This window comes from Canis lupus, chromosome 9 (assembly GCF_003254725.2).
Source record: "Canis lupus dingo isolate Sandy chromosome 9, ASM325472v2, whole genome shotgun sequence".
Lineage (NCBI taxonomy): Eukaryota > Metazoa > Chordata > Mammalia > Carnivora > Canidae > Canis > Canis lupus.
The window spans coordinates 6,281,050-6,306,767 of NC_064251.1; the positions used below are offsets into that span (position 1 = coordinate 6,281,050).

Sequence of the window (25,718 nt, forward strand, 5' to 3'; positions counted from 1 at the left end):
TCTTGGCTGCCTCGTCCCTGCTCTAGGAATGTGTTCTGGGGAGAGGTGAGCCCCGTGGGAAGTGGAGGCAGGGAGGACGCCTCCTGCAGGTTCAGAGCTTGCTTGGCCTGGCTCCCCAGCCTCCTGCTCAGAGCCCTGGCGCCCCCTGCGCCATCCAGGAGGAGAGCAGAAAGCCTGGCAGTGGGGGAGGAGGGAGCCTTGTCGCAGGGCCGCAGATCAGTCATCATGAACAGGGCCCGACTGTGGAGCAGAGAGCCAGCTGAATCCACCCAGACACCAGACACCCAGACGTGGCTGCTGCTTTTGGTGAGATGCCTTCAGGAAAAGGGAGGCTCTCGGTCACCTGTCTCAGCAGCAGGAACTTTGTCTTACCCTGCTGCTGCGTGGCTGTTTCCTCCATTGGCTTTACTGAGCGGCTCATCGTCCACACCACCTCTTTCCAGGGGCTGCTAGCGGGCAAGGGGCACAGAGCTGAGCCACGGGCGGGCATGATGGCCTCGGTCAGCATACCTGGGCTTCCATCCCGGCTCCAGAACTCTCCAGCCACGCCTCAGTTTGGCTCTTTGAAAGGGTCCTTAAGTTCCCTGGAGCAGGGACAGACCACTTTCGCCCTCTAGACCCTGAAGAATTCAGCCCAGTTTCCCGTCTCTGAATTGTAGCAGGCAGTTGACCCAAGACAATGCATCGGGAGGCTAGGAAGCCAGCAGGTGCCTGGGGACCCATCCCGGGGTCTTCGGTGAATCCGGGGTCTGTGGCTATGAGCACAGCTATATGGCCGGCAAGTGACAAGACAGCCGAGCATCCGTACGTAATAGCTTTATTGAGCACTTCTGTGCCAGGCACTAAGCTCAGCACTGAAGGTCCCACAACCGGTCAGCGGTGCAGGCACTATCACCTCCACGTTATGAATGACGGGGAGGAGCGTGGAGGCTCGCCGCCTGCAAGGGGCAGGTCCGACGTCTCGGTCCACGTTCCCAATCCCCAAATGATGCCAAGGTTCATGCGGACAGCAGCCAGCACCGTGTCCAGCACAGACCAGGCACTCGGGGGGCTGCTATTCTTTCTCCCACCAACACTGTGAACCCCAGCTCCGTGGGAGAAGGTGTGCAAAGCTCTCTCCTGCAGTCCTGGATCTCGCTTTCAGAAGAACAGCTTTGCAGTGGCTGTGAGCATGGCCAGGCTGGGGTCAGCCCTTCCCCGGGGAATCTATGGGCACACGGCCTGAGGGCCTGGACCTGCCGGGCTCGTCCCCACTGTGACTTCAGCCTGCTTGAGGCCCAGGCTGCTCCTGGCCCCCAGGTGGTGAGAACAGCTGTGTAGCTAAGGGCCTGGCGAGGTGCCCGCTGCCCACCTTCCACCACTCAGCAGTGCCTCGCAGCCCTGTCACCTGCCATCTGCCCCATCCATAAGCCTGCAGCCACCTCTCTGGCCGTAGGGGCAGGAGCCGGTGGCACCCCGGCCGGAGGGAACGCGACTCCCACCGTGGCCTAGCCTGCCCTTGGGGCCAGGCTGGGTGAAAGGCATGTGGAGGCTGTTGAGTTTATGTGCTCCTCCACAGTGACACCTGTACGAGGGCCAGGTCGGGCTGGTGGTCTCCTCTGCCCTCCCTGCCACTGACCCTGGGAGGCCCAGATGTAAAACAGGAATCAAGATCCAACTCGCCCACCTCACCACACTGGTGTAAGCACTTGCAGCCAAGCCTGGTCGATGCACTTGGTGAACAAGCATCATCAGGGGTCTGTCTAGCTGTCGGCAGCCCCCCCCACCCCAGCTATCAGCAGGAGAGCGGAACGTGACCCCATCCAACCTCCAGCAGGTCAGACAGCAGGTGAACACTGAGGAGCAAAGGAGCCCAGACAGTGGCAGTGGGGAGTGGCCTGGCTCACCCTCGCCGTCAGCGATGCAGCCACCTGGGGCCAATTCCCTCCCTCCAGGGCCCGGGCTGCCTGGCTCGGAGGAGGGGAATGGAGCCACCCGACTGCACTGCCATGTGGCTCCAGATTGTCACATAAATCAACCTGGGCTTTATGATGCTAATAAACTCACGGCCAATATTTGGTTTGGAGCCTGGGGCAGCAAGATGATTTAATTTGCTTTGTCCTTAAGCAAGAGGGGATGTAACTAGAGGAGGGTAAGTACAGATGTTTTGAGTTTTCAGCAAACAGCTGGGCAGCTCCAGGTAGGGCTGGAGCCATGGAGTGTCTGCTATCCAGGAGCCCTCCCTGCTCTGCCCGGGGTGGGGTCTCCTGGGAAGAAGCCGCGGTGACAGATGGGGAGGGGTGGTCTATTTTTCACATGGATGGAAAAATCACAATACTTGGGGACGGATAAAGAGATGTGTGACAACAGTGAGAAAGCAGACCACGGCCAATCACGTGCGACCTGGGGTTCTCACAGGCTGGGGCAGCCAGGGCGAGGGGTGGCACCGCCTGTGGACTGCCCAGTTCCTACAAATCTCAGGCCTTCCTCCCACTCCCTCTGAGACCATCAGGGGCCCCAGGAGAGCCAGCGTGGTTGCTCTGTCCAAGGTACGAATACCAGGCCATGCAGGGGAGGCTGGAAGGTTCCCGAAAGTGGGCTGAGCAAGGCACTGAAATCAAAGGGGGGAGTGGGGGTTGGGGACCTGAGACCCCACCCCAGACAGGCAGCTCTGGGTCAAGCTGCTCTGGGCTCCAGGACAGGTGGGCCAGGCCCTGGGCTGGGGGCACGCCAGGAAGGGTCAGGAAGGACCCCCAGGTCCTGAAGCAGAAGGCACATTGAAAATGCAGAGTTCCCCAGTCACCTGTGTTTCCAAAGAAGGCTGGCCCAGCAGACGCATGCATGATTGTGACAGGGATGGGACGACGGAAGAGCTGGTGAGGTGACCAGAAACCCTCGCCTTCTTCCATGAGAATGGTGGCTGGTGCCCCATCTCGCTCCACAGCACCCAAGGGTCATGGAAAGTATGAACAGAGCACCCACAGCCTGGCTCAAAAGGGAGCCACCCTTAGTACTGGAGCGGGAGCAGGGTCAGCCAAGCTTGCTGCCGCCCCACAGGCCTGACCTCTTATAGGGTTGGAAGCAGAGCCTGCCCACCACTGCATGGCTGTGGTGCTCTCAGGCCACCGCGATGGTGGCTTGGGGTGGCTCCCTTTAGTGGTCCTTATACACCACCCCCCATCACGCAGGAGCCCCTGTGCGCCCCAGTGGGGCAGTCAGGAGAGCAGAGGATCCCTCTGAGGGGTCACAGGCTCTGGGCTTTAAATGGTCTGCCGGGCTGCTGTACGCCGAGGAAGGAGTGCTCCTGCCTGTGGCTCCGAGTCATCACGGGCTCAGGAGCTCAGGACGGGCGCTGGCAGCCACAGCCAAGGGCCCCATTCAGCTACAGTCCGGGGACCCTGGTGCCGATTAGCACTTCCTGTTCTTGTTGTGGGGGCTGGAAACACACCCGTCCCCCTGGGCGTGGCACCTGGCCACTCCAGGCCTGAGGGGAAGGTGGGACCTGCCTGTCACTGGCAAGCCCCAGGGGAGGAGGGTTAGGGCCTGGGACTCGCCCTGAGGCAGCAGCAGCTACTAGTGGAGCAGATTCCCCAGACACAGATGCAGGAGGGACTGGGACAAAGGAGGAGGGGACATGGTGTCTGGTATAAATAGTGGCAGTGCCAGCACTGCGTCCCCACCGTACGGGGAAGGAGCCTGCCCCCATGGTTGTCGTGGTGGGGCCTGTGCGTCAAGCAGAAGCCGAACCTGGAATCCGGGCAGCTGCATGCCCGGGTCGTGCAGCCTGGCTGGCCAGGGGAAGCCCCACGCAGGAGGGCTTGGGAGGAGGGCCGCCCGGCGAGGGAGGCGCGGTGCGGAATCCTGGCCGGGGAGAAGACCTCCAGCTGGAGGTGTGGAGGGCCTCCTCCCAGAGTCCGGTCTCGCCTGCCCCCAGGAACCCTGGGAAGGAACTAGATCTTGGCTCTGCAGGCGGGAAGGTGAATCGGGGGGCCAGAGTGCAGCCCCCACCTCTCTTACCACCAGACACGTTCCGCCATCAGACCTTGGTCTCACTGAGGACAATGTTGGCGGTGACGAAGAAGAAGCAGGAGAAAGCCCAGAGCAGCACGAAGCCCACCCAGAAGGTGTGGCGGAAAGGGGACCTGTGCTTGTTGACGGTCCCATAGCCCAAGGTCAACTGGGTGTCCTTGCGGCAGTGGTACACCAGGAAGGCAGGGATGACGTACTGGATGCCCGTGCCTGCATAGGCCCCCGTGATGCCCACCAGGGACTCCAGGTCATGGGTGCAGAAGGCCACCAGCACGGGGGGCAGCAGGGTGATGGTGGGGAACACCACGCGGTCCACCACCCAGGGGTACGTGCCCCCCTCGCGGTGGAAGAGCGTCTTCCAGTTGTTGCGCAGGGTCACGGCGATGATGGGGAAGTTGGTGCTGATGGTGAAGACGGGGAAGAGGCCCAGGAAGAAGCGCACGGCGGCCACGCTCACGACGTCACAGCGCGCGAAGTTGAGGGTGTACATGTCCATGAGGCTGTCGCCGCGGAAGCAGAAGATGGCGGTGAAGCACAGGAGGCCGTAGAAGGAGAGGATCAGCACGTAGTCCAGGAAGACCAGGCGCGTGAGGTGGCGCTTGGAGGACACAGGTGTGATGAGGGACGGCAGGGAGTGCTGGCACATGAAGGAGTAGACGCACACGCCGAACAGGTTCCGGACCCCGGAGAGGTCGGCCAGGGGCGGGTGGCCCTCCCTGTGCCCGTGCCCGATGCGGACCAGGGCCAGCACGATCATGATGGCGAAAGCTGGAAGACAAGAGGGCCGTCGGCCAGCTGAGCGGGAACGGCCCTGGGCTGGCCGGTTGTTGGGTGGCGCCCGCCCAGGGGCTGGAGCTCCACGGGATTAGGAAGCTCGGGGGCCCCTGAGGGCCGCGTGGTGGGGCAGGTCGGCAGTGGCTGCTGCCGGTGCTCCCTCTCCCCTGGGGGGGAGGGTACGTGTCTCGGGGGCGCCTGGGCATGGGAAGGGGCTGCACTGGGGCGGTGGGCAGGGCGGGCCCACGCTGTCTTCTCCGAGGAGTGCGCGCTCCTGGCCAGGCGCTGCCTGGCTCCCTCATGGGGCTTCTCGGGGCCTCTGCCTCTCCCTGGCAGGTCTGGGTTGGAACTCACATTCACCCTCCCTCCCTCGGCTTAAAGAACCTATGTGTGGGGAGCTGGGGGCAGTGGAGGGGTCAGGGGTGCCGAGCATTTGGGAGGATTTGTCCTCTGGGGCCACGGGCACCTGCTTAGAGGCATCTGAGGGGGGTGGGAAAGAGAGTCGGTGGCTCTGAACAGAGGTGGGCACCCAGGGGCCTACAGCAGGCAGGAGGGTGCCCGTGGCCGCTCAAGAGAAGAAATGGCATCAAGACCAACACTCGGAAGAGCCAAGCCCTCTGAGCTGCTGGCTTCAAGGCTGGAGGCAAATGGCACATGGCCCTGTTCTCCTGGACCTGGTGGCAGAGGCAGGGGACGAGGGAGTGACCGTGACCTGGGTTTGCTATAGGGCAGAAGGGGACCTAGGGCTGTTCGGAGCGAACAGATTCCAGCAGGTTTTACAAGAGCCCCTCATAAGGGTCTCACACCCGGAGCCGCACTCATCAGCTGGGGCTCCCGGAGGCAGACACACTGCGAGGTCCAGCTGACGCCCCCGTGTCTCTGGCTTCTCACATCTGCTACCCAGACTGCCCAGGACCGCCTTCGCCGTCAGCCACTTGATACACACAGAACCCCTGGTATCCCTGTCCTGTTTTGGAGTTCATAAACCCGGCTGTTCAGGCCAGACCTGACGGCCCCCCTAGCCTGTGCTCTGGGACACCTGACATCTGTTGCTGGGCCACACAGGTGAGCGGGAAGGGGCAGCGGGGCTGAAGGAGGCCAGCCTGTCTGAGGCACAGGGCCCCTCCTTGTGTGGGAGGCTGGGGGTGTCCCCGCTGTCCCCTCAGGCCATGTCACAGCCCCTGGTACCCTGGAAAGCAGTGGCCTTTTTCCTGGGACTCACAGAAAGCCAGACCAGTGTGTTCCCACAATGACACTCGGGAGTGGGATTGACAGAAATGTCACCTATTCCTTTTAATCAGAGCTGTCCGACACGGGGGACAGGAGCAGGGAAGGAGCACGGGAACAGGCCTGTGCAAACTGCCAATATAGAAGATGATTTGTTTCTTCCTCAGCCTGCCCCAGTCCCTGCCACTCCCGACTCTGGACAACTCTGAGGACGCCACGACCCTCGCTGCTCCAGAGACGCTGCTTGTCTTCCTTCCGCGCTCCCGCAGGTCAAGAGGAAAATGGGGAGCCAGCTCCTCCCGTGGGGTCTTAGCCCAGGGAGCTGTCTCTGGATTAGCCCCTGGAGGATGGTCAGGGGCCGACGGGACAGCCTGGGACCCTGGCAGCCTGGCTCATTGGATCTCTGGGGCTGAGTGCAGAGCAGAGATCCCTGGGTGGAAGTGCACTGGGCCAGGGTGGAGGTAGAGTCCCCTGTGTGCCAGGCAGTCTGTCTCAGGGCCAGAAAGGGTCACAGCACAGAACTGAGCAGTCAGGTGGCTACAGCTGGCAGACGGGGTGCATTGGCCGGGGGCGGGGGGGTGCCTGGAGCTTAGCTACTCAAGAGGCCGCTGCTGACCGTCCCGCGGAAGGCAGCCGCTCTAAGGCAAGATTCCAACCTGACTCTGCCACCACCATCTCAGGTGTCACCTCGTGACCTGGTGCCACTCGCAGCCTGGAAAGAGGTGCGTGGAGAAAGCTGTCCCTGTGGCTCGGCCTCAGGGTGCCGTGGGAGAAGACAGAAACAGCAACTCCGAGTCACTGAGTCACGGCTGCCTCTAGCCCTGGATGCTGGCCAGTGCCTCTCCACCCACCTTCCTCCTCAACGCTACATCTCCAGGAAGCTGTGGGACACGCAGGCTTGCTGACTTCCAGGTGAGCAGTCTGGGCAGCCCTGGGCTTTCCTTACTGCAAAAACACCGATTTACAGAGGGTTCCAAAGACAGGAGACTGAGTTTTTATGCTTTTTTATGCATTAAAGCATACAGAGATATTGGCAACCTCTATCCCGAACCTATGGCTACTGACTGGTGTCTCCTGGAGTCACCGTCTCGGGAACCGTGTCTTTATGTCAATGATGACATGTGACATTTTCTAGAACTTTCAGGGTGGCTGATAAAAAGCATGGCTATGGGAGATAAGAAAGCTTATCTCACAATCTTCTAGCTATAATTAGGCTTACCTCACAATGCTATGACCTCGATTCGTCACCCATCTTGTTCTCTTACTCAAGTCTATTTCCAAAAACCAGATCTACCCCCAAGGGCTAGATGTTGGATCCTATCCAGGAATGAAGATGCCAGAGACTCTTGGGAGGTGATTCTAACATCAAAAAAAGTAGCAGCTCCTGGAGAAGGGTCTGGAGGGAGACAGTCTCATCTGGGGGCCATCCCCGGCGAGCCCCGCTCTCATCACCCACATGCTGTACTGCTTTGTTGCGTGACCTTGCAGCACAGGGAAGCAGAGGTGCTTCATTTGCCCCCCTGGATCCTGACCCAGTACCCACTTGGTGCCAGGCCCCACCCTGCTCCTGGGACACTTAATGCTCCAGTCAGGGGGAAGAGGGACATTCGCTGGAGCAGCGTGTGATGCTCACCACATGAGCACACGGCTCCAAGCTGAGAAGCTCTTCCGAGGAAGGGCACACGATGCCCCCGGAGCAGACGCCTGAGGAGCACTGCCTGGGCTTGGAAAGCGCTGAGGACTGGCTCTGCGCCCATGAGCCCCAGCAAGCCTTGGGAAGGGGCAGTGGAAGTCTGAGGCACCGGAGCCCTTCGGGTCCCCCCAACCCACCCCGCCCCCGTCACTGCGAGGTCACAGGGTGGGCGCTGGCCTATGTTCTCAGGAGTGGAGAGGCAAGGCCAAATGTTCCAGCCTGGTCTCCAAGTGGGCAAGTTCAAAAGAAAGCAGGGATACCCCAACTTCATGTTGTAATGGAGGAACAGAGAAGGAGAGGACGGGAAGGAGGCAGGAGGGCCAGCCAGGTCCTGGACTAGATGCACCAGGACTCACCCCTGAGCGGCTCTCCGGCCCCTGTCCTTGTGGCCACACCCCTTAGTCCATGGCTCCTACCCCCGTGGCTGCGGGAGGAGCAGAGTTCAACAGACATCTCCTAGATGGATGGTCCCATCCCTGGCAGACAGCTGCTCCCCAAACTCATTAGACCTGCTAATAAATCAAGATGAAAGAGGGTGACAGGCTGTGAGTGACAGACTGTCAGGAAGCATGACAGACAGCAGGGCTCTAGGTGTCCACACTGACGCCGAGACTCGGCCGGCTACCGCCAGATGCTTGGCCCACCTGGCCGGGGCTGTGGGGCGGACACTAAGGGCAGAGTGGTGAGTGCTCCCCGACACCTTGCTGCCCAGGCCCTGACTTCTCTCTGACCCTCATAGGCCACGCTCAGAGACCCCAGGCGATAGGACGAGCACCTGGCCCACATCCACCCGCATCGGCGCTGGAACTCACACTCCAAGGGGTGACGAGATGCAGTGAGTTGCCGGGGAGGATTCTGTGGTGGGGAAGGAGGTGAGGGCCTGGCACATGTCACGTGAGGAGTGGCTGTCGGCCTTGGGAGGCACAGCTGCAAGGTGATGAGGCAGGACAAGAGACTTCTCTTTAAATAGCTGAAATAACAGCCCATGTGAAAAACTTGCACTTGTTTTGTGTAACTCATGGCTCTGCTGGGACTGACCACCCACCTGGTGAAGCCGCGATGACTGCTTACATGTTCTGGGCACCTGAGGACAGTGCACTGAGCAAATATAATCCCTGTCCTTCGGGAGCCCACTGTCCAGGGGAACTGACAGACGTTGCAGAGACAAATTACAAGAACTGGTAACAGCCACATTAGCTGCAGGGTAGGTGATGAGATCCCTGCTGTGGGAGGTATCCAAGTCCTATCCAAGCCCACAGGCAAAAGACAAGTGGGGGGTCGCAGAGGAGCAGGGGTTCTGGTTCTGGCAGCCAGAGGAGGAGGGGCTGGAGGTAGGGCCCTCCACGAGCATCGCAGTTTCCAGGCTTCCACTCTAGTGACTTGGCCTGGAGAGGTGTGCTACCCTCACACACTTACTCTGGCAGCTGCTCTGAGGCCAGCGTCCTCCGGCCTCACCACATCCACTGGCCTTGGGCCACAGCCTGCCCCCGGTTCCCACACATTCAGTCCTCTGGAGGCCTGGGCAGATGGCCTAGTAAAGACACTTCCCTTCTCTATCTGAGGAAGCGTGGTTCAAAGTAAATTTTACACCAGGAACATCCTGCACGACAACACCAGGGTCCCATCACGGGGATGGCGGCGACTTCAACCATGGCGGGTGGTCAGGGTAGTACTGTGTATCAGGTGTCCTCTCATCTACCCAGGCACTAACTGGGCTCTCAAAGTCGTCAGAAGAAAATACGGCTTTCCAGAGGCAGTCTCCTGCTCTCCCTCTCTTGCCAGCAAGAGCCAGAGAAGCAGCCTGGCCAGGAGCTGCGGGGCCTCCCGCTGTCTTTCTGTCCTCACAGCCACACTCCTTTCAGAGAGTAGGACAGGTGGGCCAACACCCTTCTAAACTCCTGCCAAGGGGCAAAGATGGTCCCAGTTTGCAGGGGGAAGAGTGAGAGACAAAGGCAGCAGCACTCGGCCTCCCCGGCTCCTCCCTCCTGAGTCCCTCTCTCCCAGGCCCTCCACCCACAGATGGGTCAAGGCTTCCCCGGAGGGGCAGACTTGCTCTTGGGACAGAATGAGAGACGAGCAGGGGTCTGAGGGCCCAGGGCTCGGGTGTGTGCGTCTGGAGAGCGCAACCAGCAACTGTAGTTTACTTCTCTCTATCCTCCCCGCGCCAAAACCCATCCCTGTGTGAGTAAGGGCCAGCCTGTGTGGCAGGGGTGGGGAGGGAGGAGCTCCTTCTGGGGCCTCCAGCAGCCGTGACTGGCACTGATCTGGCCTCGGCCGTGGGGAGGCTCTGCCCACTGCTCCTGCAGGGCTCCACTTTCCTTACAGAATTCCAGGGTCTGCGTGGTGCTGGCATGAGCTGGACCACCTGCCCTGGCACCACTGGAGTTGAGGAGCCTGGGGCAGAGCTCTCCTTGCCCCCCCACCCCCAGGACTTCCCCTAGGGGTGCTGCAGGCACCCAGGCCATTCCGGCAACTGGCTGCGGTACCCTGCCTGGTCTCTGCAGGGCTGCTTCCTGGAAAGCTGCTCTCAAGTCTCCGACCTCTGAACCTGGCCCCAGAAGCCCCGGGGCTGTGGTAGGCCCCAGCCTGGGCTGCCCCAGATACCTCGCTGTTCTCTGAGCCCCGTAAGCAGCTTTAGCTCTGACACATAGGAGGCAGAGGCCATCCGTCAAGGCGGCTGTCACGAGGATGGCACCCTCTTCTCCAAGCAGAGAATCAACATGCCAGGGCTAATGATAATGAATGGCCGTGCTGTGCCCATCATCAGAGCTGGATCCGGGGAGGATGTGGTACCAGCTTCCTCCTCCACAGTGCTGCCCTTGGAGGAGGCTGGGGCACAGATGTGCCTCCCTTAGGCTGGTCAGAGGTTGGCCTGGGCTTCCTGAGATTCAGGAGGGCTGGGGGGAGCAGATGGGGTAACACCCGGCTGAGCTGAGAGAAGCTGAAGACCAGGTTTCAAAGCCCTTAAGCAGGAGCAGGTGACTGGGCATTTGTTCCTTAGGTAACAGGACCGACTGTGAACAGAGCGCCCACAGGGCCCGGGGTGTGCGTGGGGGCTCACTTCTGGAAGCTCTAAGGCCTCGGAAACCACCAGGGGGAGGGTGGGAGCCCACTGCTCTTCCTCTCAGCAAGTTCAGCTTCACAAGTTACTCTGGATTCAATCAGGTCCTGCCACCGAACTGTGTCATCTTGGGTGGTCCTGTCACTCTGTCACTGCCTCCATTTTACCACCTTTAAAAATGGAGGTGATCACGGCACCTCGTGGAGGATGGGACAAGATGGTGCAGTGAAGCACTTGGGCGGAGCCTGGCCCAAGCCATCCCTTAGGAATGAGTCATTGTGGAAACCTTATCTCCCATCCTGAAAACCCTGGTCCTGCGCAGGTAGGAACCTGCCAGCCCTCAGTTTTCACCTGACTCCTTTTGCTCCAAGGAGGGGAACTGGGATCATACTAGGGGCCCCAGCTGCCCTGGCTAGGTCAGGTGCAGTCATCACCCTTCCAGGAATGCCCCTTGTCCTGGTCCTGGCATCAGACCTGGGCTGCTCACACCTGCTGTGAATGAAGCAGCTCCCTCTTGTTCCACCTAAGGCCACACAAGGACAATGTGTTCCCACCACTCTGTCATCTGGGGGGGACCCTGGGTGTGGGCTCTCTCCAAACGGGGCTGAGTGAAAAGGAGTTATGCTTGGATTTTGGGGGCTCACATTGGCCCATCCTACTTTGATCATCACCCTCCCACCTGAGCACAGGCTATGGGTTGGGTGGGGGCTCCTTTCACACCCCGAGAAGACAGGACATACTGGCCTGTCATGCTGGAGGGAGTCCCCTTAGGGAAAAATGAGAAGTTCCCTCACAGATGTGCTTGTCTGCAAACGCATCTCGGGACTGGATTAGGTTTCATCTCAGGCCATAAGACATTCTGTTATTGCTGGCCTTACCTGGACAAATTCACGAGAAGTCACCTGTGTTTCTACTGAAGGGAGGGGATTCAAAGCCAATCTAACTACGTTGCCACACTGACTCAGCCCCTGTGGTTTCTGGAGGACTCCAGCCCTGTTGTCCTCATGGTCACTGTCATCGTCATCACGGGACCAGAGAGAAGGACGCCTGGATAATTAACTTATGGGGTCACACTCTGTGGCTAAGTATTTACCTCCAAAGGGGTACAGGCTCCTCAACTCCAGTGGTGCCAGGGCTGGTGGCTGACTCAGTCAGTAGAGCATGTGACTCTTGATCTCGGGGTTGTGAGTTTGATCCCATGTTAGGCATAGAGATTACTTAAGAAATATTTCTGAGAACTCAGAGCAAAGCTCCTTTTTCCAAGTATGCCAGAAAGAGGGGGCCGTGGGCAGAGTAGGTATTTGAGTCTCTAAAGCTATCAAATCTCAAGTAGGAAGTCAAGAGTTCTGGCTTTTCCATCGCTCCCCTTTCTACTCCCTCCAAGCACGGCAAGTGGCGCCTGGGAGGCAAGTGTCTCAATTTTTCATTCTTACGCTGTCAGAGCAAGCTCAGTTTGTAATGGCCGGAACAGTGAAGCCGTGGGGCCTCTGGCTAGTAGCCGACTAATCTCCTTCCAAAATTGCAAACATAAAACTTCGGCTCTGTCACCCTTCCTGAATGCTGCTCAGTCCTCTCCTCTTGTTGCGGACTGAATTATCTCTGTCTCTAATTCCTACGCGGAAGCCCTGGCACCCCTTGAGACTGCTTGGAGATGGAGCCTCTAAGGAAGTGACAAAGGTTCAATGAGGTCATAAGAGTCCTAATCTGACGGGATCCGCATTCTCCTAAGAGGAGTGAGAGGTGCCAGAGCTCTTGCCCCCCCACACACAGAGAAGAGCCTCTGTGAGGAAGAGCAAGAAGGTGGCCATCTACAAGACAGGAAGAGAGGCCTCCCCAGAAACCAACCCTGATCTTGGGTTTCTAATCTCCGGAACCGAGAAGATAAATCTCTACTGTTTAACCACCCAGCCTGCAGTATTCCATAATGCGGCCTGAGCCCACCGAGGCACCTCTTCTGCGTAGCTAGACGCACAGACAAACCAGGACGGAGAAAACGAGAAGTACTATGGTACCGGCGCTCGGCTTCCCCTGGTCAGCTGGGGCCCCACCAGCTCTGAGACATCTAGGGCTGCTTCTGACGCACGGCTGAGGTCACCCCGGCCCATACGAGGCCCAGTCTGCGCAGGAACACACCTGCAGCCACTGTCACTGGTCCAAGACCTCATCTTGCTGACCACAAGCTGGGCCTTACCTCCCTCCTCTTGCCAGTGTCCAGGCGGCTGGCCCACGACCCCCTGGGGTTGTCTGATGGACCGGCCAGCACGCGTCTCAGCCACATGCAGAGCAGAGCTGCTGACCACAAAGGCTGTTCACAGAAGCGGGGTGGCCGTGGGGTGGCCTTTACTTGGGGCACAGCATGGCTCCTGGGTCAGTCCCGTGAATGAGATGGGTAATCTGGTGGCATGGGGCTGGTTTTTCCAGCAAACTTTACCTGGGTGCCCACTCTGCCCTGAGAGCAGTAAGAGAGAAACTACATCCTCCCTTCCATTAAACTGTTAGCAGAAAGAACTTTTAGGAAACCAAGGATAAAGTCCAAAATGAAATATACACAGAAAGGTTTTCTTGGATTCCCTCCACTGGCTGAGGAACGAGGGGAAGCCACACACTCGATGGCCCAGGAGAGCCCTGGACAGGGGCCCAGAGAGAGGGTGGGTGGGGAGCGGGTGCTGACAGCGGGGTGGGGTAATGTTGAAGGTCGATGCTGGCTGGCTGGCTACTCAGAGGGGGCCACAGGACCCGCTTCCCAGCCCTCCAAGAAGCACCAGTGGAGAGGACAGCAGTGAGTGGTTGTGCAGGAATTCATGCACCAAGCTGGCATGTGGAGCCGACAGGATGTGGGGAACAGATGGCCCAGACAGAGATGACCCCTGGCTGCTGATGGTGACAGATAGAGCAGTCCCACCAAGAGACACTCAGCTGAAACAGTCATGGATCTGCAGGGGAGTCAGCCAAGCGGCCGCAGATAATCCTGGGGACAGGTAAAAGCAGAGCCCTTATGTTCCCAGGTGACGGTCTCCTCCTGGGGACCTTCTGCTTCTCGGGCCACCACCGCCGAGTCCCACCTCTCCCTGCTGGGTAGGTCTGGAAGACAAATCTGGGGCACTTGCTGGGGGGAGGAAGGGAAGGCTGGGCCGAGGAGCTTCATGAGGTTCAAGTTTGCCCACGGACGCTCGGAGAGGCTGGCACCTGACCCACTTTGAGGGGAGCACAGAGAACGGGTGTGATGTGCGCTGCGCTGCTCTGAATACACAATCAGAGGAAGGAGCCCTGTGGGTCCTCGCCAGCCCAGACCAAGGAAGGCTGCCGTGCCTCAGAGCAGTCTTTATTAGAAAGAATCGGGTTTTTAATAACACCAAATGGGGCACCCCGAGCTGAGCCAGCTGTGTGTGTCCCCAACTGGGAGGTGTGTGTGGCGGAAGGTGGTAACGGGGGTGAAGTAATGACGCGGTTTCAGCCCCTCCTGCGGAAGGGCTCCCTGTGAGGCAGCCCAGGTGGGGGCAGTCTACAGTTGTTTGCTTAGTGGTCTGAGGCTCAGACTCTGTGGCCACAGCTACGGGGCCTGTGTCTCTCCTGAGTGTCCCCGGCCTATTGACCACTTACGGAATGAGAACCAGGAACTAAAGAGGAAGCCCCAGGCCGTTCTGCGAGATGCACCTGCTTCTCATTTCTCTTTGGCTCAAGCTTCCTGGAAGGTGGTGAGGGTGGAGGCTGCTGGGGGCGCCGGGTGCCCTGGGGACCAGCCCTGGGAGGTGGGGCAGAGAGAAGGCTGACAGAGCCAACTGGCGATGCTTCAAGATCTCACTGCCAGAGCCATAGCTCCTTCTGGAGGTGGCCTGGGCCACCTCCCTCGCAAACGTCCCTGATCTCAACGGCCAGCCCCAAGGGGGGCTCCTGCTGAGGCCACCCCCAGGACGTACCGGCCAACAGAGATGATGACGGCAGGGCTGCATATTGTGGCTACTACCTGAATGCTGACCCAGGGCCAGGTACAGTGCTAACAGCCCTTGCCACACGGTCTCGGATCCCATTTTAACTTCAGGGCTGCTCTGTGGTGAGGAGTCTTGCCTTGGCTGCTGCCGGGTAAGGAACCTGGCTGAGACAGGTTCAGGCCGTTGGTGCACACTGAGACCGAGTGGAAGGGAACACTGGGAGGAGGCGCCAGAACCAAAAGCCCTGGGCTCAGGAGCCTGCCACTAGCCCAGGGGTGAGTGATGGGACAGAAAGGACAGCTGCTCAGGAAGTCTGCTAAAGCCTCAACAATGGTCTCACCTGCCGACGGCACCTGGAACCCACCGTGTACTTGTCAACTCAGAGGCACCTGGTGTCCAGGTCTCCCAAGCTGACCAGCCTGGTCTGCCCAGAATTTATTTGGGGACCAAGAGATACATTAACACTGGCACTTGTCATACACGTTTCCACATTTTCCTGGACAGGTGGCTATTTGCAAAAGCCCATTCTGGCAGCATGAGGCGCTAATAACCGAAGGAGCACACCGAGGTGGCCACGAGCACTGGCCTAAAGGCTGCTTGGCGAGTCCCGAGCTCTGGGGCCCTGCTCGGGGAGGGGCTCCTGCAGCCTTCCCCAGCCTCATTTCAACAGATGGCAGAACAAATTCCTAATTAAGCACAAGAAAGTTTCCGGCTCAGCACATTTATTTATGATTTTCCGGTCCCTTTGGTGCTCATTCTTCCCTTTTGTCTTCCTAGAACTCAAGTCGGCTTATTGCCACCCTGCGCTCCCGCTCGGCTCTCTTGGACAGTCTGGGCCCTAATCTGGGGAGAAGGAAGGGGTAGGGTGTGCGGGAGTGTGGGAAAGGAGGGAGGGTCAGGGGGGGACACGGCCACACAGCTGCTTCTCAGAAGCAAGATGAAAAGGAGTTTGTTGCAAATTGACAACTTGGCACAGACTTGAGAGGACAAACGGGCTTTGGTGCTCGCTGCTTTGGAAGGTTCTAGAAGAACCTCTCTGGGGAGAGACCTCCTTCGCAAACATACTGTGGGCAGACCCTGGTCCTTCCTGCAGCAAGGCCGCCTGTTGGCTGGTGCTTGGCGGCTCCCTGGGACTCCTCCATCCCTGTCCCCTGGCCCCGTCCTTGGCTCCCAGCGCTGTGTGGCTGCTCGGGCTACGTGGGGCCAGGATGAGGGAAATCCCTCCCACCAGACCCACGGAGGAAAGGGCCCAGGTGGCTCTGATGCCCCTGGCTGGGAACTGAACCCTAGGCTTACCTACAGTCCAGTTTATTTAACTGGGCATTTTCTCTTTTGCTTCAGAGGGCTTTGTGTCACAGAGAGGTTAGCTTTCCAAGGGCAGGGTATGAACCTGTCTGGGAGAAGAATGACTACAGCTGCATGGTCACCCAGAACACTCTGGAGAACAGGTGTGTGGAGAGTCCAGTGTCATTTGATCCTCTCTCAGATCGAAGGGAGAAATGAGGCAGACGACTTGCAGTGACAACAGTGTCACCATGTGAAAACATGAGCGTGGGTGACCTTCATGTGCTGTTCTTTCCTCAGGCCCTTGCTGCTGTCAAGCACCCCTCCCAAGGCCACTGCCACCTCGCTCTGCTGCACTGCAAGGGGCCACCTCGCAGGTCCTAAGAGCCTCAGGGAGGTAGACACAGTCCACACTGCAGTCCCCGGGGCTAACTAGCCTTGCTGGCCTGCACAAGGGGACTCTGGTTGGGAAAAGGGGAGGCAATATGGGGTCACAAGGGAGCAGGATGGTACTACTCTGAGAGGAGAGGGGGCAAGGGGTGCTCTGAGATGCTCTTGAGGCCCCCGGGGGCCTGCCTGCTGGAAGCTCAGTGCCTTCTCTGCAGGTGGGAGCTGAGTCTGGGGGGCATCTCCTACCCTGTCCTGAGACAATCACTCTTTATTTACCACCAGCCTCCTCCCCTCCTTAACAATCTCCCCCTTTAAATGAATGTACTGCTCACCCAACGCGAGGACTTGGTCACGCTCCACCTCAACAAGCTCAGGGATTCACAGAAACCATTAACCGTCATGATCTGGGCAGCCCTCTCGTGGGCTGACGAGGGGATCCATCATGCCGGCTAACGCATAGGAGCCCTCCACCTCTCCCCACCCTGCTCCTGCCCTCCCCGTGAGGACTTCTGATGTGGCAGGTCAAGGACAGCTGTCCTGAGTGGGGGAGGGGCAAGGCTCTCAGGACTTTGGGGACTGGCTGTTGGGAGCAGAGGAATAGTGACAAGAGGGGGGCCAGGAGGAGACGAGGGAGCGTATTTTTCTCTGAGTGCTGTTTTACTGAGAAAACTTTTCCTTCTGAAGGTCACAAGGGCTTTCACCTACTTCTTATAAGCAGACTTATAAGGAGAAGGATGGACAGCAGGGATTGTGATCCCTGCTGATCCCAACCTGGGGATGTAAGTCATCCTGGCACCCAAAGGGGCTCCACTGCAGCACCTTTTCTGTTGATGCCAGTGTGATCTTTGTGTTCTAAGTAATGAGTTTTCATTTTTTCCCAGGTGGTCGTATTACTTTAACCTGGGGCTTTGATACATGTGAATAAAATTTGCAAAGAGCACCGTGTAGGTGCATATAGGACTGGACCAGCTGAGTGGGGTAGACCAGGAATCCTGCTCCATCCGGGCATTGGACAAGTGACCTCCTGCTCCCTCGACTTGGCTGGGTGAGGAAGGACAGGTTTATCATGTTACAGAGGCCCCAAAAGCTAACTAAGCAGATGACTCAGTCTTGCTCTTAATTCCTTGCAAGGAAGGACCAAGGTGGAAAGAAGTCACAGGCTGCCAAGTCGGGCTCAAGACAAGACAGGACTTCCAGTGACGACAACATCCCTTCAGAGCGGAGCAGGGGCCACCCTGTGCGCGTGCCCGTGGAGCCTGCCCTTGTGGGGTGAGGACTACACTGGATGGCCGCCATGGTCCCTCCCAACTGAAGATGCCAGGAACCCCGTGATGCAGCGGCTCCTTATACTGGGCTTCTGTAATCCTGAGCAGGATGTGCCAGAAAAGCCGGAAATCATTTTTATCAGAAGCTGTGCTCGTCATGATCTAGTGCTGAGTGCTGGCGTGGAGGAGCAAGGTGCGCGCTGAATCCTGATGAGGGGCGATGATGGGGCAGATGCAAAGGCAAAAGGAGATAGAGAAGAGGGCCAGGAGGGAGGCGTCCCAACCCCGGGCTCCTCAGGAACCTCTGTGCTGGGGCCGGCGAGGGGCTGGAAACTGGGCAGACTCCCTCTGCCAGCCTCTCAACCAGAACAGCAACGGTATTCTTTGCTTTTAGACCCAAACACGGAATACAAATGATCCCAGAGCATGTGCTGGCCAATAGGGACCCCGCACCCTCCTGCCCTGGGCCTAGGGGTCTCAGCAGCCGGAACCTTCTGGGACAGTGCGACGGAATGAATGGGCTCCCTACCACAAACCTGCTTTAGGCGGAGAGACCCCCCCAAACACCCCTGAGGATGACGGTGCTCTGGCTCAGTAGGGCATCAGGCAGTCAGAAGGCATTGTGGAGAGGGTGTCTCTTCATGCCCCACGGGCCAGGAACGCGGAGGCGGTTGCCACAGCCCGCTGGGTTTTATGGCTGTGCCACACAGGGCACCCACAAGAAGGCAGAGCAGAGCCCGACCTGGGCCTTCAGGGGTCAGCTGGCCCAGCGGGGGCGGGGGGGGGGAGTAGGGGCATGTGAAGACAGTTGGGCCTAGCTCTGGCTCCATGCACACTACGTGATCTTTACTGCAGTAAAAAAGCAGACAGAGCCCCTGCCCCTCTTGGCTTTCGGGAATCCACGGAACCCCCGCCACATTCTAGCTATGCCGAGTGCACACAGCCGTCTTGGAAAAGGTGAGGAAGGGACCAGGGGACAAAGGGCAGACTCGAGACGTCTCTCACTCACCAACCCATCTCATCAGGGAGGTCAGGATCTGCAGGTACTTGGTCTTCTGGACGTCAAAGAAGGTGAAGGGTCCAAGGAGAAGAGTGAAGACAGCCTGGGTGACAGAAACAAGGGTGAGGGGGTGCCGGGGCTGGGCGTACACAGCACACACCGCGTGTGTGGGGAGAACACGCCATCCATGCAGCCTCTGCCCGCAGCGGCTGGTCCTAACTGTGCTGTGCACCTTGACTGGCAGAGGCTCCCCAGGGGCAAACATCATGTGGGGAGCTCCTTGGGGTGCAGGAGAAATCCAAAGCCGTGCTTCGTAGCTGCTCCTCATGCCCCTGGTCCTGAGACAACTTTCTGGGCCAGCCCCAGTCAACACTCCAGGGACATCGCCTGCTACTTCTCTTCACCAAATGCTAAGGGTTCCCAGGCCCGGCACAGAGCTGGTCACGAGCCCCAATTAGGAGGTAATCAGCAGGAAGATGAGGATCTAAGAGGAACCCAGGCGCGCCCAGTGCCCCGACAACACAGGGCAGTGGAGAGATCACTGCTGTGCTCCAGCGTTCAGAGAGGATCAGTCGGGATGTCGTTAATCAGCAATGTTTAGGACTTGAGGAGGGTAGGCCTGGAGAGCCAGCGGCTCTAGGCTTCCAGGGCAAACCTCGCAGAGGACTATCCTGAACCAAGAAGAGAAGGGGCTGCAGCCAGGAAAAGTGGGAGCTGAGTTTGGGGCTCAGTGCTCTTTCCTTTGGAGAACAGGAAAAACTAAGTGTTTACTTAGGGAAAATAAAGATTCAAACCCTATCTTAGAAAACCAGTCTGTGGGGAATCTGAACCCTCTCTGCAAAGGAATATGGGGGTGAACCTGGCACAGCAGAGCTGGGCTGGGGGCTAAGGGGAGGTTAGGATTTCCATGCCAAATTGGCTGCTCAGGGAGCAGAGGAATTAAAAGCTGCTGGTTGGCGTTAGGATGATGGTACCATTTCCGATCTGCCACTCGGAAGCAGCAGAGGCAACAGACCTTATTAACATTTACACTGCGCCATTTTATCACGTTAATGCTGATGACACTCGCCAGAGGTGCAGCAGGCGGCGGAGGCCTGAATGTGGGGAGCAGGGCCCACTATGGGGAGTCGGGCTCTGGCCCTGTGATCTGGGGAGGAGGCATCACAGCTGCTCAGCTTGGCGGCCAGTCCCCCGCTCCCTGGCTCCCCCGTGATAGGGTGACAGGCAGGCTGTGCCCATCCCTTCCCTGCCCCCATCCACAAGGAGAGTGGGAAGTGGGAGAAGCTGTGATCTCTTATCCAAGTCCATTATCACTGTGAGGATGACACCAAAGACTAAAGCACCGCTTAAGGAGAAGGCTCTAATTAGCTGGGGGCCAAGGCCTCCAGGCAGGCTCCAGGGCTGGGAGGCTTCTGGAAACAGTTTTCTGCTGGGGGCCTGGAACCAGCAATCCTTTAATCAGGAGGGGAAGTGCCATTAAGCTAGGGGTGCTGGGGGCGGGGTGTGTGTGTGTGTGTGTGTGTAGAGAAGAGGGGCAGGGGAGACCGTATCCCCTGCAGGCCAGACTCAGTGAGGCAGAGTCAGCAGCTCCATACAGCAAGCCAGCACGTAGCACCATCAGCCTGTCCTTAAGGAAAAGAACCACTTTAGGGAAACTTCGACAGATTTCTTTCTTGAAGGGTTAGAGAGGAAGAGGTCTTAGGGAAGAATACATACACAGCCACTTGACACAGATGTTTCCAAATTACCGTGGCTTGCTCGGAACTGGACTCCTGATGTGTGGGCAAGTGTGGGTGCTTCCCCTCCAATCTGCATGCCCACTGTGCACGCTGGATGGTTTCTTAGGGGCAGCGTATGTGGGAGGTTGGAGCTCATCTTTGAAGCCTAAAGACGGTTTTCAGAAGGTTCTACTATGTAAAACCAAGGCTGGGGGTTGGGGGGTGGGTGGTGATACAGCAGAATCAGCCCTGAAGGGAGGCAGGGAATCGTGCTACTCTAGTAGCCTGCCAGGTCCTTTTCCAGATGCCAGATCCATCTTCATCCTCCTCCCCAGCAGCTGTTTACCAAGATCTTTCACACAAGAGGACACATTTTATAAAACCCTGTAGGGGTGGGATCCCAACCCCCAAGAACTTCCCTCTTTTTAAAGACACTAACCATACAAGCACATCTGAGAAAGGTCGAGTAAGAAGTGTATGTGAGATGCCATCTGAGTGGTGGGGAACAGGAGTGGAGAGGGGCTCAGGAGTCTCCAAAACTGCTCGGCCCTCCCATGTCCTGTTCTAGGGACGGCAGTGGGGACTGGCAGCGGAGGGCTCTTTTGGAAGATTCAGGCAACAGCTATGACACCCACAGCGGGATGGTGGCCAGAATATAGTTTTAATGCTCAGGAGTGCAGACTGACCACATCACTCCAGAAGCGGGGAGTGCAGGGCCTGCCTGGTCAGAGCAAACGCGCACACACTGCCAAACAGCAGCCCTTGCACGGCTGCTAGCTCACACACTGGAGGGAGCCCAGACCAAGATACACAGCACAGGCTGGGGCTAATTAAGGAACAGGTGTCCTCTGCAAATTAGTTAGAGCCAGACTCGGCGCCCGCAGGGGCCAGCATCCAGAGCCGGAAAGGACGCCGTGGTGTGGCTGCCAGGTCTCTGGGAAGTAAGGGGGCATGGAAGGAGAAACAGCCCCCATGTTCCCATGGTCTAGTGGGGATGGAGTTCATCTTTGAATGCTGAACAGCCAAGCGTGGCACCTTCTGTTTTCCCTTTCCTTTTTCAAAAAGAAGAGATAAAAAGCCAAGAGACAGCCTATCCTCTTGGGTCTTCTCGTCTAGCCTATATGACATTATAAATTAGCTGGCTCCTGAGCAATGGTCCAACCCCCAAATGCCATTGATCAGTTCAGACTCAGCCTCTGTTCAAGGACTCTTGGAGCCCAACTCATTACAGGAGGCAGGGACAGCAACTGTGCAGCCAAACGGGTTCCAGAAAAAAAAAAAAAAGAGAAAGAAGTAAGGAACGATTCTTTGGTTTCTAATGCAATCTTCAAATTGGTCACTGGGAATGAATGATGTTTGAGACAGACCCGGGAGGGTGCAAATGGGGCCGCTCAGGTCTCTTCTCGGGTCAGTGAGTTTAAATGTGCACCAAAGGCCCCATGGCAACCTTGCCAGTCTTGGTGGACACAAGGCAGCTCACATTGCTAAGGCACTGCCAGCAAGGCCTGGGCACAGCTTTTACAGTGTCCTGGTGGCACTCCGAACTTAACGCGGCGTCTCCAGTGCCATCCAGCTGCTGCTTCTCTCCTGTATCCCAGGCAGGTTAGGCACACTGTTCACCTCCAGCTGCTCTGGCTCTGAACTCCCAACCACCTCGGACTCCTTTCTCACTCTCTGTACTAGTATCTGTGACTGCAGTAACCTGGTGGCTTAAAACCACAGAAATATATTTCTCACGGTGCTGGAGGGGAAATGGAGCACACAGCATGGGCTCCTGACCTTGCCTGGCTGGGGCTGTGCTGGGGTCACTCAGGGGAACATCACAGAGAAAGAGATACCTCAGGTGAGAGCAATCAGGTAGGCCAAGAGCTGGGGAGGGTTCAGGACTGCCCCATGGGGGCTCTGTCCTGCTCCCTTTGCCCCTGTCCTCTCTTTCCTGGGCCCAGAGCCAGCTGGTCCCAGTGTTGTTTCCCACACACCACCCCAGCCTCCAACCTGTGTCTTTCTTGTTCAATTCTCAAAGGCTTGTCACTTCAGAAATGACAAAGTCCACTGGCCCATGACCTGGTTCCAGCCACCTTTTTCAACCCTGCCCTTGAAGACAGCACCCCCCAGAACCTACTCTCCAGCAGCCCTGGCCTGTGAGTTCCTGACATTGCCCAAAGCCTTCTTACCACTGGGCCTTTGCTTGGCAAGCTCTATTTCTGTTGGCCGAAGTTCTGCTACCAATCCCACTCCCAATCTCCTGTACCCAATTGTTCTCTTCCACTTCTCCTCCCTGGAATCATTCGTGCGTCTTCCAGGAGCCCTCAGTGGCTCCGCATGGGCAGCGGCTGCAGCTCCCGTCCATCTGTGTTCCCACAGTGCCGGAAACAGTGCCCCCCCACTGTAGGGCTGTCCCAACCCCAAACGCCCCGGAGGATAGGAGGAGGCACATTTCTGCCAGAAATGAGACCCAAGGACAAGGGAATAGGGTCCCAGCCCTCTGCCTGCCTGAGGCAGGAAGGGAATCCCCTCCTCAAAATCAGTCTGAGAGATGTGGGAAAGGGGGGTGAGGGGCTGTATGTGGGCATTCCCGGGATAGAATGGTGGCTTTGCTGAGATCCCCAAGGGCAGAGGTGCGTGTCCACATGGTGGCTGGCATTGGGAAGCCGAAGGCTTACCCCCTAACTCAAGCTGCCACTTGACTCTTGGGTGCTGTGTGAGCAGCCAGTCACCAACTGTGGAATGGGAGAAACACCTGCTACTTAAGAGAATGGAACTTTGCCCCAGAAAGTCTTGAGTCTGAGCTGCTGAGGGGGAGCCACACTCACTACCTGCCTCCATCTTCTCGAGCTTTAAGCCCACAACCCACCACGCTCACAGAGCAAAGGTTCCCTCCAATGCCACTCCACCTTGCTTCAGCCACAAAACGAGCCCAGGCTTGGCTGCAGGCTACACCCTGCGTTGAGGGTACAGAATGGGGAAGCAGGAGCCTGTGGGTCGACACGGGACCACAAAAACACTCAACGCCCATCTTCCCATTTCCCAAATTTCTCTGCAAGGTTAGCTGGTCAGAGAAACAACATGGAAACTTAAAGCTGCTGCTGAGCCTAAACTAAACTCCAGCGGGACAACAGGTTGCAGAGTCTCTGGGTCCCACCCCTTGCCCTCCTTGGCTCAGTGAGCTTGTCACTCCCCTTCCTGCTGTCGATCCCTCCTGCACGTGGCTGTCTTCTGTTCCGTCACATCCACCCCAACCCTGTCTTCCTGCTGCTGGTCCTGTCAACCACGGCCTCACGTCCTCGCTGTCCTGGGGGAACATCACTGTCCAATGCTGCAGGACCCCATGCTCACAAGTGCAGTTTTGTATCATGTTCTTGGCCATCAGTGAGGCCACCAGGCAGGTGACGATGCTTCATTTTAGTGATGAGGGGCCTCAGGGACCAGGGAGGTGTGTAAGAAAGTGGCGGAGGGGGAGTAGGAGTCTCCTGACCCCATCCTTCTGACCACAGCGATCTCTGCACGCTGCATCCTATTAGCTGTCTCCCCAACACCTCCTCTCTCCACATCACACTGCTGCTCAGCCTCATGCCTTTACCCTTGTGATTCCACCTGCTGGCACAGAGTTTCGCTCTCTACCTCCCTTACTCCGGTCCCCTTCGAAGCTCCGCTCGGGTAAAGTCTCTGCACAGTGCTCCTTTCTGGGGCTCTTGATTGGATCACCAAATACAGTTGGTACCATGTTACCTAATCCTGGTAGGTTCTGAGTTGCTCCTTTCTCATGGGTTGATTTTGTACATGCCCCCTCACCCCGTGGAGTATGAGCTGCATGATGGCAGGGATTGCATTCTTGTTCGCCACAACACCCAGGAAGGCTTGGCGCATGTGAGATGCTCAATGAGCACCTGCAGAATACAGTGAATTTGGTGGAGAAAGGGTGGGGCAACCCCAGTCTTGCTGACTTGCCTTGTACCCTCTACCTGTCCCTCTTGCCGCGGGCAGCATCTGAGCTGGCAAAGCGCACAGGTAGGCAAGTCACCCGCTCTGCCCGAGAGCGGTTCACTGTGTCAGGAAAAAGCCTTTCTTCCTCAAACTGTTGTGAAATCAACATGCTTTGGTTTAGAAAGAGCAAATTGAAATAGCATTTGCTCTGAGCGGACCCCCTGGTTTCAGGAGACAATGATATTCAGCTCTAATAAGGAGAAAAGGCCCCTCCGCGAAGAGCCCGGGGCTCTTGGCTGCCTTCCATCAGCCTCGTCTCCCGGGAACCCAGCAAGGAAGGGGCTTGGACCACTGTGAAGGGGCTGTGACCACTCCGTGTACCTGCCTGGCCCCCAGGAGGGGTGATGTCTTAGAAGAAACCTAATATCAAGAACATAAAGGTCAAAGAAAAAAAAAAACAACCTAAAGGTCTTCAAAGAAGTGACTCTTCCCATGCCTCCCTCTGGGAGACCGTGGATCCACAGTTCCCAGTCATAAACTAGCCACTCCACCAGTTCTTCTCTCACAAAACAAAATTAAAGCCCCAAATCCTGTTTGCTGTCATCTCTTCTGCTGGGAAGAGGTGCAGTGGATTGCAGCTTCTAATTAGAACTTAAACTTGGGGGAAATGCAACAAGACCCCTAGTCCATCTCACCTTCCTCAAAAAGGAGCAAGAGCAGGGTAGGGTGGAGGGGGAGAGGGGAGGAGAGAGAGAGAGAGAGAGAGAGAGAGAGAGAGAGAGAGAACACATGCCTGCTGTTCATGGAGGAAAGGGACAGCCACCATACAGAACAAATGTCCTAAGAACCTCTGAGCCAGTACACAGGACAAAGACTGATACACCAATTATCTCCTGCAACCAGGGACAGTGAGGAAAACTAGCAGAGAAGCAGACAGCTAGGTGACTGTCCACCCAGCCAGGGAGGTTCTCTCGAGGCTCTGTCCCCCAACCTAGACAGAAGCCAAGGGGCAGCATCCCAGGGGGACGAAGGCCAAACAGTCCAGGAAGCCAGCAGTGGCCAGCGAAAGCACAAAGGTGATGCTTTTGTGGTGTTCTCTGGCTCCTGAGGCTGGAGAAAGAAGGAAGTGACACTCTGCTTGGCTGACGCTACTATGAATATGGACGAGGTGGGGGGCCGGGGGACCTGCTAGATGGCTAGTTCCTAGAATGCCTGATTTATTTAGTTCCTCTAAAAATGAGGGCTTTGGGCTCATCTGTTTGTGGCTCCCACAGCGCAGCAAGATGGAGCTTCCAAGAGACCAGGATCCAGCCATTAGCAGCTGCCTCTGCATGCCACCCATCAGCTGCCAGTGTCAACACAAAAGGCAAGCGGATCCACTCAGAGCCTTCCTGGTCTAGGGTTTGAGGTAGGGTAGGGGGCTTGATTTCCCTATTAACTTAGCA

The 25,718-nt window shown here is 57.6% G+C and overlaps 1 protein-coding gene across 5 annotated transcripts in view; it reads right to left on the minus strand.

The window, feature by feature from the left end:
• Positions 1-799: 799 nt before the first annotated feature.
• TMEM104 (transmembrane protein 104) overlaps positions 800-25,718 on the minus strand; it is a 56,682-nt gene continuing 31,763 nt past the window's right edge. For all 5 annotated transcript variants that reach the window (XM_049113920.1, XM_025467920.3, XM_025467919.3 and 2 more), the window contains 2 exons: positions 18,641-18,734; positions 800-4,776 (listed from right to left, as the gene is read on the minus strand). In XM_049113920.1, the coding sequence (XP_048969877.1) occupies positions 4,016-4,776; positions 18,641-18,734 (855 nt within the window). In that variant the 3' untranslated portion in view covers positions 800-4,015. The remainder of the gene's footprint in view (positions 4,777-18,640; positions 18,735-25,718) is intronic.